The sequence below is a fragment of the Marmota marmota genome, unplaced genomic scaffold (genome assembly GCF_001458135.2).
Source record: "Marmota marmota marmota unplaced genomic scaffold, marMar, whole genome shotgun sequence".
Lineage (NCBI taxonomy): Eukaryota > Metazoa > Chordata > Mammalia > Rodentia > Sciuridae > Marmota > Marmota marmota.
Window position 1 is genome coordinate 42,686,310 of NW_025999990.1, and position 17,931 is coordinate 42,704,240.

At 41.2% G+C, this 17,931-nt stretch overlaps 1 protein-coding gene across 9 annotated transcripts in view; it reads right to left on the reverse strand.

Annotated features, from left to right (window-relative positions):
- Positions 1-17,931, reverse strand: part of Greb1l (GREB1 like retinoic acid receptor coactivator) — a 269,832-nt gene that overhangs the window by 31,537 nt on the left and 220,364 nt on the right. For 8 of the 9 annotated variants that reach the window (XR_007348873.1, XM_048806453.1, XM_015482496.2 and 5 more), the window contains 5 exons: positions 16,722-16,914; positions 10,511-10,644; positions 7,535-7,874; positions 3,406-3,521; positions 2,165-2,409 (listed from right to left, as the gene is read on the reverse strand). Coding sequence is in view for 8 of the 9 variants with exons in the window: in XM_048806453.1 (XP_048662410.1) it covers positions 2,165-2,409; positions 3,406-3,521; positions 7,535-7,874; positions 10,511-10,644; positions 16,722-16,914 (1,028 nt within the window). In the remaining variant the exon portion in view is untranslated. The remainder of the gene's footprint in view (positions 1-2,164; positions 2,410-3,405; positions 3,522-7,534; positions 7,875-10,510; positions 10,645-16,721; positions 16,915-17,931) is intronic. The other variant, XM_048806455.1, reaches the window with a different exon arrangement.

Here is a 17,931-nt window from a genome sequence, read left to right on the forward strand (position 1 = left end):
GGGCAAAGGCCCTCAAAGCAGCTGGATCCTGGCCCAGCTCTGTGGGCTGCAGACTCTGTGCTAAATCTTCCCTTTGCCTGAGTCTCCACACCGCTCCAGCCTGCTCCCTTGCTTTGCCTTTTTTATGGGTTTGGCCAATGGGAGACACCAGCAAGAAGTTGGTTCTCACTTTCTTCCTGTGTGGTCACCCTGGGTGGCCTTTCTTTCTTGGGTCTCAGTAACTGCTCCTTCCTGCCTTCCTTCAAGCCTGATGGTGGACAGGGCTCCCAGGTTAACTTTCCATGCACAATGTCACCTGTTGCTCCCTTTCAAAATTGTGCCCACGGGGGAATCAGTCCCATTATTAAACTCTTCTCCAACCCACTCATTCAATATGACACGGGATCCCTCCAGGACCCTGGTGGATACAGGCACCAGATTCAAGTTCCCTACAGTGGCAGTGGCTGCCTTGAGGTGGGGTTTAGGGCTCCAGGCCTCTCACATGGCTGGCTGTGGCTAAGCTCCCTAGGGTGGGGATGTCCCCGTGCAAAAGAGGATGGAAGGCATTCTTACTCAGTACCAGGTGTTGTACGTCCCCAGGGCTATTCTTCCACATTTGGCCAATTAACTTTGAGTATGTTGTTTCCCCCCCAACAGGTCAGCCTGTTTGATTGAGACAATACAAGCTCCTTATACTCCGGCTAAAGGTTCTTTCAGCTCAGGCTGGTGCTGTGCAGGCATGTAGGTCTAATCCCAGCCTTGCAAGATCCAGACCTGAGCGGTCCTGAGCTGGTGGCTATTAAAACCAAGTCACTCACTGCTCCTCTGAGTTTTACAACTCCCTCAGCCCTGTCACCCGCAGAGGGAGCCCACCAGCGGGGTTCCAGATGCCCATGTTGTGAGCAGGAAAACTAATGTGAGGCAGGAGACTAAGCAGCAGAGGGAAAACCATTTCCTCTGTGTGAGCCGCCTGGAGCTTGAGGTGTAGGAGCCACATGGTGCAGATCCGCTCTAAAGTGCAGGAGGGAGACAGGTGTCCCTCCATCCCCACCTTTCCCTTCCTGATGCCCCCTGAATCCCAAAGCTCCTAAAGGTGACATTTCCCTGTACTCCTCTGATACCCTTTACTATCTTATGACTTTATGTTGAGATAGTCTCAGAGGGAAAATTGGGGAGACTTATAGTGATAGGGTTGAGGGAGCTGGAAGCGTAAACAGGGGCAGGCTGGTCCTGTGGAGGGAGAGCTGTGCACAGGGAGAAGGGCGGGTCTCCTGCTCCTTCAGGCCCTCGGTGGCGAGGACAGAAAACCCCACAGGCCAGGGCCTCTTTAGTTCCCAGAGAGCCATCTAACAGCTGCTGACAGAATAAACAGGAACACCAGCACAGCCTTGGACACAAAATATTGTGTGTGTGTGTGTGTGTGTGTGTGTGAAAAAATGATCTAAATAATAGGTTGAGGAAAAAGGGAAAGGAGTGGGGGGATGTGCAGCCTCAGAGGTTGCTGGCGTTACCTCTGGTGATGGATTGTTTCACTTTGAATCTCTGTATCTTGTTACATTCTCTGAGTTTTCTACATTAGGCTTTACTACTAACATAATCAGAAAAGACTAGAACATAGGGCTGGATTTGCTGTCCTATAATTTATCAGAAGGAAATTCAGGCCAGGCCACATTCAGAATGCTGAAAGAAGGGCCGGCAGGCTCATGGAGGCTCTTCCCAGTCAACCCGAGACGCCTGCCCTCTACGAACACTTGCCACTAAGTATTGAGGAAAGTCATTTATTCCCTCGCTCAACATGTTTTGTTCCGGGCTGTAAGCTACTCAACATAAACTTATGGCTTCAGGCCCTGGCAGGAAAGGGGGCTTTTGTACAAATATGAGATGTACAGTGACCACAGGAGATAGGATGGGAAGTGCTAGGGAGCGGGGTGCAGGCTGGGTTGGTAAAATGTATTCTGTTTAATCTATTATCAAATTCTTGGTCAAATTTTTACCCAGAGAAGTAGGCTATGACTATTCTGCAGCCTTGCTTTCCAGGTAGCCCTCCTGGGAAGCTGAGGTCTAGAGAGGGTGCCACAGTTGCCATGGCTGCTCTGGGCACGGTAGGGGTCCGTAAACAGCTCTGCCTTCCACACCTGCACACCTCCTGGCCTGTCCCTCCTGTGAGAAAGGAAACAGTACCTACCCGAAGTTCCCGTGACAGCGCTGCTGTTGCTCTGTGGCCGCTCCAGGTCAATGAGCAGCTCCTCAGAGTCATTCTCAATGACGGGGGCCCTCTCTGGCTCCTTGCCACTGAGGTCCAGGGCGGAAGTGGGCCCTCGGATGACCTCTTTTGAGACATAGCAGCAGGCCAGACCCACCTCCTGCTCCAAGGCCGTGCGAGTTAAATAGCTTGAGTCAATTAACCGGAGGTCACAGTACTTCAAAGACCTGCACAGAATTAATTGCATTGGTAGTGAGTCCCTGGGGCTGGGTGTGCAGTGTCTAAGCTGGACCTGTAGGTCCTGTATGTCATGCAGCAGTGAAGACCAGGGCTACACCTTGATTCAAACCTCAGTTCTGCCACCTCCCAGACATTACCACCTGAACTTCTTTGCAATTCATCTTCTTTCAAATAGAAAACACAGAGCCCTACTATGGTCACTGCAAGGAAGGACAGCATGAAACACATAATGTATTTAGGGCACAGCCCGATGGACTCCATAAGCATCCAATTGATGCTTATATTAGAGCTGCCTTCCAATCTCTGCACCGTAGATCCTTGATGGGATTGGGAATAGCAGAGCAACAGAGACAAAGTACTTTGTTAAAAAAAAAAAAAAAGCCCAGTGCAGAGGCACACCTGTAAACAAAGCTACTCAGGAGGCTGAAGCAGGAGGATGGACAGTTCAAAGCCAGCCTCACCAACTTAATGAATCCCTGTCTCAAAAAAATTTTGAATGCTGAGGCTGTGGCTCAGTGGTAGTGCACTTGCCTGGAATGTGTGAGGCACTGGGTTCGATCCTCAGCACCACATATAAATAAATTTTTAAAAAGGTCCATTGATAACTAGAAAAATAAAATAAAATAAATTTTTGAATTAAAACAATGAATAAAAGGGCCAGTGGGAAAGTGACTCTAGGTTCAGTCTTCAGTACCAAACAACAACAAAACAAAACAAAAAACTCTGCTTTTCCTCTCAGCCTCTCTGGCTGCCTTGCTTTCATGTACAAACATTTTAAAATGTGGCTCTCTCCATTCCCAGAATTGGAGGGTGCTCTCTGGAAAGTGGAAAGAGACAAGGAAGGAAAGCTGTATTCTTACATCCCTGAATGAAACAACCTTCTTCTCATTACCTCAGACTAATAAGCATGCATCAGCCAAGTTTTAATCATCAGTGCAGCTGGCCACCTGGTGGCAAGCAGAATTCGGTTATTCAGACTATACCTGGGAAAGGTTTCTCCAAGAGGGTCTTTGCCAGTTAATATCACTATACATGGCAGACCTTCTAAGTCTTGGTATGTCCGAGGGATCCATTCTTCCGGCTCATTTCCTCTCCATGTCTATAGAGAGAGAACCATTAAAACAGTTAAAACTCTGAAACTCCTTATTTAGGCTTCCACCTTTGTAAAGTTTCTAGGTCCAAATTTTAGACACACTGCACTTACTAATGACTTCCACTAAGTATGAATGTGTATATAGATATTCTAATCACTACCTTAAAAAGCATATATGAAGCACTTTATGAAAACATGGGCTTTAGCTTTTATCTCAATAGGATAAAATAGGAGACCTTGGTATACCTCATACAGGTTAAAAAACACAATGTGAAATATCTCACCAGAGATACAGACCTTATGGAAATCCTCACTGCACTGCCTGTGAACACTTAAACATATTTCCTTCATATAATGAACAAACTCTTGGGATTGGCTGACTAAAAATGACAGCTTCGGTTGTGAATGAGTGAGAAAAGAATCCCAAAAGCCCATCAGAGCAATTTTCACTGAAAAAAAAAAACATAACAAAGTTAGCTACTTCTGATGGTTATTTTTTCTTTTTCTCACTTTATTGCCTTTAAAAATAACCAACAAGTAATTGTTGGCTTGGGGCCTCCACAGAATCTCTTGTGAGAATGCTAAAAATGCAGGCTAACCAGGCTGGACTAAGGAAAAATAAAACTGTCTTTATTTGAAAGAGTAGTGCAATTTGCTCAAGGTTTCACAAAGAATCCACTGAGCATCCATTGGCCATATATATTAACACACATACATGGACACACCTCCGGGTAGCCTTAACATCAATCTTGAATACATGAATATATCAATGAAAAGGAAGCAACTTTACCAACTTGAAAGATGTTCAAAAGTAAAGACAGCTTACAGATTTAAAATACAAGGGTATTTTCTTATACTAAGTATAAAATGTGGTAAAAGATAATATAATTGAGTTTGAATAATGATTTGTCTAGAAAAAAATCCAATGAAGAGAAACCATTACTTCAAACAAAAATTTTATATTTTGTAAAACTGGAAGAAAGAAAACCATTCTAAGCTTTTACTTGTTGCCCAATCTTTTTATATGCACATATGCATACTAAGGGAAAATCAGTACATCTATGTAACTATTTACAAGTTTGAGAGACTTACCATGTCTTAGAAAATCAATCAGATTTTTTTTTTTGGGGGGGGGGGTACCAGGGATTAAACTCAGGGGCACTTAACCACTGAGCCACATCCCCAGCCCTATTTTGTATTTTATTTAGAGACAGGATTTCACTGAATTGCTTAGTGCCTCTCTTTTTCTCATGATCTTCCTGTCTCAGCCTCCCGAGCTGCTGGGATTACAGGCATGCACCACCACGCCCGGCTAATCAGATTGTTAAATCAAAAAGATTTAAAAATACTAGAAGACTCTATAAAAATTCAATTTTCCATACCATTTTATGTCAAAGGAAACCATAACATTACTTGATTGAAAGCAACCAATTCTGAAATAGGAATCATTTTACTTAAGGCCTTCACACTGGATTCATGGTATCCCTGACAATGGGATTCTCCCCAAACATGCTCTGTCTTCCAGAAACCATCCACAGTTCAGGTTTCCACCATGAGTAATGAGGTTGGGTTGTAATGATGGGATAACAGAATGTTTTACTACACAAGGAGATTTATTTTCAGAAGATTATTACACACATCTCACTCTTGACCAATCAGAACTAGCCAAACCCACTATAAAATGGTCTCCCACATTGCTACTTCTGATGAATGATGGCTACAGTTCTTCCATGGATGAACCCTGCCCTCAGGATTTTACTACAGAAACACAGACAACTGAAAAGACTAGACAAACATTGAGTTCCAGGATAACATGTGGCTCAAGACCAAGGAAATCTTAGGAAAGCTTCATATGCCTGTTGGAGGAACTGATTTACTTGGATATGAACCTATATAGCCTTTCAAAGAGCTTGTCAACATTTGTAAATTAAGCATAATACATATAGGATATTTAGGGATAAGCACAAACATTAGATCCTATAATGGAAGCAGTGTGGGATTTTTTTTTTTTTTTTAAACCAGGACTAGAGATAAAGGCCCTATGCCATCCTGAGAAAGGTAAAGGAAGCTGGTAACTTAGAAACAAACAGGTGAACCAGAATCCTTCCAGCAAGAGGCAGTTTTGCTTAGATGTGAATGTTCCCATAGGATTTCATATTTTCACTCCGAAACAAAGGATATCAAAAGGATAGATTGGGGATTGGGGTTGTAGCTCAGTGGTTGAGCGCTTGCCTCACATTCGTGAGGCACTGGGTTCAATTCTCAGCACCGAATGTAAATAAATAAAATAAAGGTTCATTTACAATTAAAAAAAAAGTATTTAAAAAAAGGTAGATTGATGTGATTCAGTGTTTTGAGAAAATGGGGCTCCCTTATGTGTGGGTGGTGGGTGACAGCTACACATACAAATTCTGGGTCATATAACTGCTTTAGACCCATTCTGTATGGCAGTCTCTTGGAATAGTGGTCTTAGTCCCTTGCTACATCAACCAATCACCCTATAAAAGCCCTGCAGGTGATTCTTTTGAGCCAGCTGTGAAGAACCTCAGGCCTTGATTATGGTTTTCAAACAATGGCCCAGAGGAACAAATTATTTAGGATCCACTGATATATACTGACTTAGAGACTGGCCCTTCCAAATCACCGACCTAAAACTGTGTGTGTCAATAAGCTTTTTATTATTTATTTCTAAATTATTATCTCTGAAATGTTATTCATCCTGGGAATTCCACTGTAATGTGGCCTATGATCATAATAAAAAATTGTGAACACATATCTAGATCTGAAATATAATTGTTGCAACTTCTATTTAATATAGGAAAGAGTTTTCATTTTGGGATAATTTAATTTATTCTAGTTGCTTATCAAACTAATGTGAGATGTTCTGCATTTTATTCAATTTAGCTAGTATAATAAAAAGGCGTGCATTTGCAAAATGATTTATAAACACTAAAAATCCCCAAATTCGAGCTCTTGGAAATCATTACAGTCCAACTTTCTCATTTTATAGATGGGGAACTGCAACCCAGGGTGAAAATGCAAATTCCCCAAGACCACATGCTTTCTTTTCATGAAGTTTGTGCCAAACTAGATTTTTCTTACCCAGATTTAGTTTAGGATTTAGTATGCAGGGTGCAGATACTATGTCATTTTAACTCAGGTGTACAGTACCTAGTTCATTTCCATACCATTATGTATGTATTTGATTAAGTGCTTTTTAATGGCTAGGACACACTGAATTGTAAAAGTTTCCAGAAAAAAAAAACACAAAAAACAAAAAAAACTGAGCCAGGCATAAAGGTAGGAAGTTAGGTTAGTTGATTCATCCTGACAGGAGGGGTAGGGGACAGGCAATCAGTCAGTCCTGGAGGCAGCAGTGAGGGGCTTTGTCATGCACTAAATTCCTCTGTAGGAGGCCCTAAGTCTCAGTCCAGCCAAGCCTGGGGGCTGAAGGTCAAAGCAAGTACAAAGAAAAAACAAATTATTGAGAAATTCACATGCAAGGGCTAGAAGCAGTTCTAGATGAGTACTGAAGATGAAATGGGATACTTTACCGACTCTAGCCATGAGCTGACAGATGGGCTAGATGGACAGAAAAGAATTAGTGAGTTGAGGATACTGAAAAGGAGACCCCAGCGAGGTCCCAGAGAACAGCTTACCTTTTGTTCCTGAGAAAACAGATGGCCGTGGGCTAGATGCATCTCGAACAAGGTCAATAAACATGGGGTCAAATGGGGTCATCTCATTTTTTGCACCTGCAGTTGGAGAGCACGGAGACCAACTGCATGCACATGCTAACAAGGGGGCTTGACAGAATCTTGAGAATCTGGCTCCAATTAATGAAAGCAAACATATTCCTCATGTTAGCCCTGACACTGTTCTGGAGATCAAATGCACACACGTGCAAAAATCTACTAAACTCAGGCCTCTAAGCCACCTAGATAGGATTCCTGGAAAACAGAAACAAATGGTATTTCAGATTCCTGGAAAACAGAAACTAATGTATGTCCTTTGCTAACCTTTAATCGTGCCACAAAGTGGGTTGCAACACTGAGTTCAGAGGCCGGGTTCCCAAGGATGATCTCAAAGCGATACTGTAGACCCAGCTTGTCCCGCACCTCCTGCAGTCGCTCCTTGGCTAACATCGCCAGCTGCACCGAGGGCACCCTGATAATGAGCATGTGTCCCCTCCCACTTTTGTTTTTTCCTGGGGAGCTGATGAGGTCATCCATAATGCTGAGTGTTTCTGGTGTGCTGTGGTCTCGTAGTGACGCCATGGTAGTAAGAGCCATCAGGGCCTCCGAGTACTGCTGGATGAGAAGGTAGCAGCGGACGACCATGCTGTGCAGCCTGGGGTACCTTCAAAAGAACACAGGGGCCTGGCACTCAGCAGCAGGACAGTTGGAACAGCAAGGCCCAGGCAGCAAAAAGCAGATGGAGCATGGCAGGGAAGGGGCTCCTGATCAGGAGTGTGAGCTCTACAAGGACCTTGGATCCCATATCACTAGAAGGAGAAGTTGAGCTTCCAAAGCATGTGAGTAATGGCCCCATGGGACAGGTAAAACCAAGAGGCTTACGGATGCTTTGTGGCCCTACCCTCTCAAAAGTGTGGGCTCTAGACCAGCAACAGCAGCACCTGGGGGGTTGTTAGAAATGCCCACCCTCCTGACTTACTGAATCAGAATCCACAGGTGATTCACGTGTACATTAAATTCTGGAATGCATTGGCCTAGTTAGACTCTTAAGGGATAATCTTGGGTCCTAACCTCTTGCTGGTGGCATTGGGTTAGAATGGCAATGTTGTCTACTCAGTTCTCTGACACTTAAGTTACAGTAAAGGGAGATATTACTGTATTTTTGGAGTGTCAACATAAAACGGGTAATCATTTCTAATTTCAGGTCAGCCCTACAGATGGCTTCCTGTAAATGTGCCTTGCTGGAAACAGGGGAGCTGACTGGTGAAAGAGCACCCTCTAGTGGCTTGGGCTCTTTATTGTCTGAGACCCAAATTAGTCAAGGGGGAAAAGCCAACTAGAGCTGTGAGCCTGTGAGCGTGACACCCCTTGGTCCCTGCTTAGAGAGGATCACTTTATTGAAACTGGCAACTTGTAAAATTACAGAGCATGTAGAAAAGAAATCTCTATTCCTCAGGAAGGCTAATGACTAGATGAGTGGCTAACTGAGTGCTGGCAAAGCAGAGCCAGGCCCAGGATTGGCTGGGCTGAGCCTGTGCACTGTCTTCCTGGCTGCCCGGCTACTGGATGGATTGTGGGGGATTTCCATTTGTTTCATTTTATAATCAAAATACAGATGTTCCACCAGCCTGCACAGAACAATCCAGGGGCAAATACCAATTAGGGTCATCAAACGAATAACATGTTTTTGAAGAGTTTCAGAGGGGAAAGGACCAGCAGTCCTTTCATAGCAGAATGAGTTAAGGTGCTGAGAGACATTCGTCCTCGTCTTAGATCACACAACTTGTCGGAGACTGAGCTGGGTCTGTTTTTTTTCAGGTCTCTGACAATTTCTTCACACATTACAAGGTTTTAGTGGGGAAAAAGTAAAGAAAAATTTCAGTTCCACCAATCCTGGGCCAGTTCCTTCAGCTGTTCAATAAATCATAGCTATTATTAGCCTGCAAGAGACGGCATTGGAGGAGGAAAGCACAGATGATCTGTGTTTAAAGCTTAGGGTGTTTTGTTCTGTTTTGCTTGGCCATGTGGAAAAAAAGCCAAGGTTAGAATAAATGGTAACTTTGATATATATAGGCCCTTACCTTTCACACTCGGAAAAGAATTATGAATTTAAAAGCAACTAGTTTCTCCAATCTGTTACATTTCTATTAGACTACAAACTGTAGTTGTGTATTACAAAAGTTGGAATTGAAGTTGATGGGATCATCTTTTAAAATATAAGTTATGAGTCTCTGATGTTCCTGGGAAGAAAAATGTATTCCGGGCTGGCACATGGAATGGGTGGGAGACTTTAAAGGGGAGACTCATGGATAATTTTGGAAATTTGGGATAACATGTTCTGTGAAAGGATTAATGTAACAGTGTCAGCTAAGACTTCTCAAATCTAACAGCTGTGAAGAAATCAAATCTAGGCCAACTCCTATTTCCTGAGGCAACATTTTAAGTAGCTAGTTAGGATGTATCCACTTGTCTCTTATTTTATTTTTCCCTTAGCAAAATATAGAGAGCAGATTTGTTAAACAGATAGCTTGTGATCAACTGAGGCTAGTTTTAAGAACCACAGTTACTAAAAATTACAATCTGCCTCATACAATAGAGTCATATGGTTCCATTGTTGGATGATCATAGAATACTGAGGCCGAGGACAAGGAGAAACTTCTATTAGGTTAAGGAAATGCCTTTAACTAATCTTTGAGTTTATGATTCAAGTTAAGAAAAGGAAAAAACTCTTTCAGGGTTTGACCTAGAACTGAGGAATAAAAGGCAGACAAGCCAGAAGAATCATTACCCTTAATCTCTAAGCATCAGAGACTGAAAGAGGGACCCCAAGAACTGAACACACCGAAATTCTCTGATTGTTCCCTAACTTTCTTCAGTCTGTCCTCCACCTCTCTCATAGTCAAGTTTGGTTTTTACAAAGTCATCTGAGGATGCTTTCCTGTGGTCAACAGGAGGAAAGAGGAGAAGACGTAGAAGCCCAAAATACAGGGTCAGGGTGGCCAGAGATGTCTTTAATGAGCAAATCCCTTTCTGACCTTTCAACCTCTTGCTGGTAGCAATGACGCTTCATTGGGAGACAATTCAGGGCATGAAAAGGGGTGCTGTGCCCTACTGTAGGTCACTATTTTAGGTCACGTCTTCCTCTGATGGTCTCAGGTGATCACGTGAAACCCATAGGGTAAAAGGCATCTTAGAAGAAGAGGCTTTTCTTATTTGGCCTCTGCATGTCATCTGCATGAGCTCCAAACTCCCTGTGACATGTAAGTACAGCTAAAGAAAAGGGCAGGAGTCCTTATTTACCTCTCCAAGAGCGTGTTCACCATCTTCTCGAAGGTCTCATCGCACCTCAGGAGTGGGCTTGTGACCCCCCACTGCAGAGACTTGCTGTATTCATTCAAGCCGAAGTACAGCTTCTCCTCACAGCCCACGTCCTCCTGGTTCAAAGTGCATGCAGGCGTGCACACACACACACACACACACACAAACACAAACAAACAAAAGCCAGTGAGGATGGGATACAGAATGTCTCATTTTCAGAGGGAGTAGAGAGGAGATTCCCTGTAAGAGGTTATTTCCTGGGAGGTGAAAAGAAAGTAGTTGTTCTGTTATATAACCTGATACCAAATCTGAACTCATCAATGAGGAACTAACTGAGATTCTTTTCACTTCATGAGATCTTAGGGCCCTGGGTGTAGCACACTTGCCTAGCACTCAGGAGGCCCTGGGATGGGTCCCTAATACCACACACCTTGACAATAAGTCAAAAGAACTTAATATGTGACTAGTGGAATGTTGTTGACACACTTCCTTCAGGCAAACTACAGGGATGGTTTGTTTTCTTTTTCTTTTGTTTGGCTACATGAGGTCATATGGCTTCCACTCCCATTCTTTCCCTGTTGGAATAGGCTCTCCACAGAACTGTGATTCTGTGCTATCCACAGAACTCTCTGGAGAGCAACTCAAAACCTTTTACAGAAAACTTAACTTTCCTGACATCATTTAATGATAACTCACAGAAGCTCATCCTTTTTTTTTTCCATTCAATTATTTATTTTTTTCTAATTTGTTATACACGATGGCAAAATGTAATTACATATTACACATGTAGAGCACGATTTTTCAAGTCACTGATTGTACACAAAGTATTTTCACACCATTCGTGTCTTCATACATGTACTTAGGATAAAGAAGCTCATCATTTTACAAAGTTTCCTTTTGAAAACAAAATATATGCTGGGTGTGGTGGTGCACGCCTGTAATCCCAGAAACTTAAAAGGATTGTTCAATGTCAGCCTCAGCAACTTTGAGAGGCCCTAAGCAATTTAGCAAAACCCTGTTTCAAATAAAAAGGGCTGGGGACGTGGCTCAGTGGTAGAGCTCCCCTAGGTTCATTCCTGGTACTAGATAGATAAGATAGATAATAGACAGACAGATGGATAGATAGATACTTTTACACAGTATTAATTCGTTCCCTTCTTGATGACTCAGTCATCACTGTGAAAATGAGTAGCTATTTTGGGATGTGACACAATGATGCCCTTAGAGGATCCTGAGGTGTGTGACAAGCTGTTTGTCCTTTAACTAGGAAACCCTAGAATATTAAGCCTTTTGACTCCATAGGTCTGTGGTGGTTGTTATTATTATTATTGTGTGTCTGTGTATATAGTTTTCTTGTCTCTTTTCTATACAATAATTTTTTCTTATTGTCACGTTGCCTGGGCATTTCAGTCTTTCATTCATTTTGTATTAATAGTTTTTTCTTTAAACCCTCTTCAACTTATTTTATAGAGGAAATAATGCAGCTTTTAAAAGTGTAATAATGTAACAATAAATTAGGCATTCAGAGGAAGAAAAGTAAGGGTAAGAGAAATAAAATTGGGCCAGGTTAGTCTCTCAAAAAAAATACATGTCAGAAGTTTCTGCAGCAGGCTGGGGTGGTGGCTCAGTGGTAAAGCACTTGCACAGCATGTGTAAGGCACTGGGTTCGATTCTCAGCATCGCATATAAATAAATGAATAAAATAAAGGCCCATCAATATCTAAAAAAATTTAAAAAAAAGAAGTTTCTGCATTCTTTGTGAGAAATGGTTTACAGATTTGGTTCTGAGCTTTTTAGTAACCCATCTAAAAGAGAGAAATAATTTTGTGATTTATAGGGTCCAGAAGATAAAAATAAAGCACTACCTAATGGGCAGCTTTTATTTATTTATTTATTTATTCATTCATTCATTCATTCATTCATTTTGAGGCCCTCTAACGCAGTCAACCTGCTCACTGGAACAAGGTCTCCATTGAGACTAAATGGACTTTACCTGGGGACTCAGGACTTGAGGATATTCTTACAGATTCTGGAGGTGCAGAGCACAGACTGACAGAGATTGCAAAGGCCCCAAGGCCTTTCTTGTTTCCTCCTGGGCTTAGCTGTGTGCTGCAGTGGAGCTGAGTCAGGGAAGTCAGGTCAAGGGGGAAAAAAGTCATTCATCTCCATTTCCCTCCTCATCTGGGCTGCAGGGACACAGCCACTAGGAAAAGCTTTCTCTTGTGTGTACTTGGTCTTCATATTTCCTTCTCATTTTTGGCCCCCCCCTTTTTTTTTAACAATAGCAAATCCTTTTCCGTGCCTGCACCTTTTCCTGACAACAGCATTATAACTTGCTAGAGAGGCTGTATTCTCCTCTCCTTGTTTTTATTTTTCTTTATTCGTAGCAAAATTATAAAGCAGATTGCTAATGATGTCTTGTGATTAACTGTAGCCACTATGAGTTTTGAGGACTACAACTACTAAAAATTTGAATTAGGAACGAATAGTCTGATATGTTTGCATTAAAGTGTAACTGCACTGTTTACAATACGGTGTCATGGGGACTTTTGTAATACAGAAGTAAATGGGGCCATTCTTTGAAGCATGTCATGAAACTCAGAATTATTTTACTGTAAAAATATTTGGGGGGAAATGCCCTACTCATAAATCAAAACAAAACAAAAATGCCCCTTCTCAAGTCTCTCCGTCTCAGTGACCTCGAGCTGCCAGCTCTGTCTTGGCTGCAGCCACTCTGCTCTCCTGATGCTGTTCCCTGGAAGGTCACCAAAGACTCTTGAGGCCAAACCCCAGTGGCATTTGCTTGTTAGTCCTTGGCCTCACTGCCCTCACAGCTGTTTTCTTCCATGATTTATGAAATGGACTTATTCTGCTTTGAATAATCGTACTTAGATATGAATTCTGCCTTCTCTCTAGCCATTGGTTCTCAGTGTATTCTTTGAAGATCCAACACAAGTCCACGAGTGCTAGACAATGTTTTCTTGAGTTGAATTTCTTTGCTTTTTCCATTTATTCTTCCATAGGACGCTGGCTTCAAGACAACTAAAGGAGCTTCTCCCCCACGTGTCATAAATTAGATTCAGCGTAATGTAACACAGATCAATGTAATATTTTCCTTTTCTCTATGTTGACCTCAATTCCATAGGCTTTTTCAGATTTTTAATTGCAGAAGGGTATAACAAGTTCCTACCCCCTCAATTATTTTAAATAAATTCCTGGAATCCTATGTTTAATCCATAAGTACTTTACTATATATAGTGAAGATAACTACTCTTTTTAAAGATATGACCACAATCCCATTATTACACCTAATATATTAACCTTAATCATAGGAATAACTTTTAAGGAAAATTAAAACTGTTTATTATTTCATGTAAGAAAAAAATAAAGGGCGGGAACTATTAGCCCTTCTTCCTATCATGGAGGTGATCCCTTCTGGAAAAGACTGAGTGAACAGGTATATAGGATAGTTTCCTCTGTGCCACATATAATAGGACACCTATCTGTTGGATTTAAAAATGTTAATATAGTTTTATTTTTAATTGACACATATTAATTGTACATATTTATGGGACACAGTGTGACATTTATTTATTTTTTTAGTGTGACATTTCAATACATGTATGTAAATATTGAATAATTCTTTACATGTGTAATGATCAGATCAGGGTAATTGGAATATCTGTCACCTCAGACATATTTCTTTGTGTTAGGAACCTTCAAAATCCTCTCTATTAGCTAATTTGAAATATTCAATTAATTGTTGTCAACAATAGCTATCCTACCATGGTATGAAATATTAGAAATTATTCCTTCTATTCAAGTGCATCCTGTATCTGTTAACCATCCTCTCACCATCCATTACTTCCGAATACCCTTCCAGAATCTGGTAACCACTATTCTACTCTTTACTTCTTTGAGATCAACTTTTTAGCTTTACATGTTAAGTGAGAACATGCAGTGTTTGTCTTTCTATGCTTGACTTATTTCACTTAACATAATTCCCTCTCTATACTGTGTATGTGTAGACATAGAGGGCATTACACATATATCTGTATACATACATGTTTTGTTCCACATTTTTCTAAACCATGAATAATATAGTTCCATCTATGTTGCTGCAAATGACAAAATTTCATTTTTTGGTGGCTGAATAATATTCAATTAGGTACACATACTATGTTTTCTTTATTCATTCATCTATCCATAAACACCCAGGTTTATTCCATATCTTGGCTATTGTGAGTAGGTGCTTCAATAAACATGAAAAGGCAGATGTCTCCTCAACATACTGATTTCATTTCTCTGGATATGGTCCTAATGGTGTAATTTCTGGATCATGGGGTAACTCCACTTTTAGTTTTAAAAGGTAGTTTTCCCTTTTATTTCTTCTGTTGACAATCCCACTGTATCAGAGCAGCCCACAGGCCCACTCTGTAGTTTAGAGGCAAAGGACTGTGGAGGCTTTGTTATCTCACCCCTAACTTGGCCACTTAATGATGGATGGAACTGCCACCAAGATCCTAGTAAAGTAAAAAGTAAAAGCTCAGAGCAATCTTCATGTGGCAGTGAAAACACCCTAAAATAGTCCTCATGGAAAGGCTACTGATGCTAAGTTGATTCAAGGAACTGAGCCTGCTTTCTGCAAAGAACAACACAATGTTGAAGATGAGCGCTCAACCTGAGGGACAGCCTTCCTGCTTCATAATAAAATAAAATGCACTGGGTTGATAAATAATAATAAATAAAATGCTGGGGTTGTGGCTCAGTGGTAGAGCACTTGCCTAGCACATGTGAGGCACTGGGTTCGATCCTCAGCACCACATTAAAAAAATGAATAAAATAAAGGTATTAAAAAATAAATAAGTGTTATTCAGATGTAAGACATGTTTGATGTTTCTAACTTAAACATGCTTATCTATCTATTTTTTTAAAAAAAATTTTAATATTTATTTTTCAGTTTTTGGTGGACACAACATCTTTGTTTGTATGTGGTGCTGAGGATAGAACCCGGGCCGCACGCATGCCAGGCGAGCGCGCTACTGCTTGAGCTACATCCTCAGCCCCTATCTATCTATTTTTGAGACAGGGTCTCACTATGGTGCCCAAGCTGGTCTCACAATTGTGACCATTCTGCCTCAGCCTACCAAGTAGCTGGGATTACAGGCATGCCTGGCTATAAGATGTTTATTTTAAAATAGCCAATGTTTTTAGTGTTTTTAATTTTTTTTGTAGTTATAGATGGACAGAATGCCTTTATTTTATTTATTTATTTTTATGTGGTGCTGAGGATTGAACCCAGTACCTCACCCATGCTAGGTGAGTGCTCTACCACTGAGCTACAACTCCAGCCTAATGTTCAGTGTTTTTATACAGAGGATTCATGGCAAAATGGCTTATCTTTATTATTTTATCCAACTCTTATTTCTTTGATAATATAGTTGGTTTAAGTCTATAGGTCATAGAAAATATTTTTCAGGAATTAGGGATTGAAATAAAAAAATATAAAGACCTGGATATTTATATGATTACTTCCAACACATTCAATGCTTCTACTGAATTTCTTAAAGTACAGTGCCATATTCCACAGTTGTAAACAAGAATCTGAGAATTGGTTGAAAGAAAAAAACCAGTTGCTGTAGGGCATGAGAGTGATTAACAGTGATTAGATCAGCCAGACTTGAACTTGACAAAGAGGCCACCCAAGAGGACAATAAAATTTCCAGGTCTCAGAATAAAATTAATCATTTAAAGACACCAAGGTGATCCATGGTCTTGATTATGTTCTCAGATAGCATCACATAAAAAACTGTACAGGATGCTAATTTTCTATCTGCATGTTATCCAAAAAGAACTACCTAATCAAATTTCCACAGGACACTATTCACTAGTTTTTAGTCTTTCTAATCATTGTAGTTAGCAGGACATAGTAATGAGTATCTATAGTCCCAGCACTCAGAAGACTGAGGCAGGAGAATCACTTGAGCTCAAGAGTTTGAGACCACCCTGCACAACATAGCGAGACCTCATCTCAAAAAAAAAAAAAAGAAAAAAATTATGATCATATGGTACTTTTAGAAGATGAAACATTATGTTATTTATATTTTGAACTCTTGAGCTGTACCATCACCACATTCAGTTCCAAGTTTCTGCTCCCTGGGAAAGTGAGAATATGAGTATATAGGAAACTCACCACCGTATCCAGCTGTATCCAGTGAACCTCGTTGCTGGAGCTGATCCGGGACTGCTGGGTCTGCAGAGTGTATGGGAAGGAGCTGACCTGGAGCACCAGGAGGTTAAAAGCATCCAGAACTTCTCTGCAGTTGATGACTCTATCAGCCAATCCATGACTGGGTTCGCCATGGGATAGAGAGCCCGAAATGACGCTGTAGAAAAATGGAAAGTCACATTAATACCTTTTAATTCAACTGACTGAATACAGAAGCAGACACCAACATGGAAATAATGTTTTAGTTCTTACTTTTCTAGTTCTTTTAAATTGGGGGGAATAGATTCAATTGAAATGTGATTTGAAAGAGGAAAATTTTACACTTCTTACCCCTTTGCACACAGATTTTAGTGATTTTTTTTCAGTTTGCCCCTGATACACCTCAAAGTGTTCCAGGCCAGGGATGGCTACAGCTGTAGTTGAGACAGAGCACTTGACTTTGAAAGCTCACCTGAATGAGGGAGCCTCTTCACCAGGACACAATGCTTAGAGCCCTGCAGCCAGAGCTCCTCTGTATCAAAATCACTCCTATTCCTGCCATGGATTCCAGACTGGCAGGCCATCTGGGGAGAACTGTCCTTTTACAACTTGTGACCAAGACTCGTATCTCTGAAGCTCTTTCAGTTCTGTTCAATTTGTATTTACCAGGTTCCCATGCATCCTCAGATACGTGCATATGTATATGTAAATTTTGTGTTACCTGGGATTGAATCCAAGGGTGCTATCTGATTTGGATATGAAGTGTCCTCCAAAGATTTCACTTATTGAAGGCTTGGTCCCCAATGTGGCAATGTTCAGAGGTGGAGCTTTTGGGAAGTGATTGGATCATGAGGGCTCTGACATCATCAGTGGAATGATCCATTGATAGTTAAGTGGACTATGGGAGGTAGTGGAAATGGAGGCAGGTGGGGCATGGGTTGAGAAAGCAGGTCTCTGGAGGTGTGTCCTTGGGGATTATATCTTATCCTTGTCCCCTTTCTTCTGCTCTCTCTGTTTCCTGGCTTCCACAAGCTGAACAGCTTTCTTCTGCCTTACCCTCCTGCCATGATGCTCTGCCTTCACCTCAAGCTAACCACCAACTGAAATCTCTGAAACCATGAGCTAAAATAAATCTTTCCTTCTCCTAGTTATTTTTTTCTCAGGGTTTTTTTTTTTTTTTTTTTTTTTTTTTTTT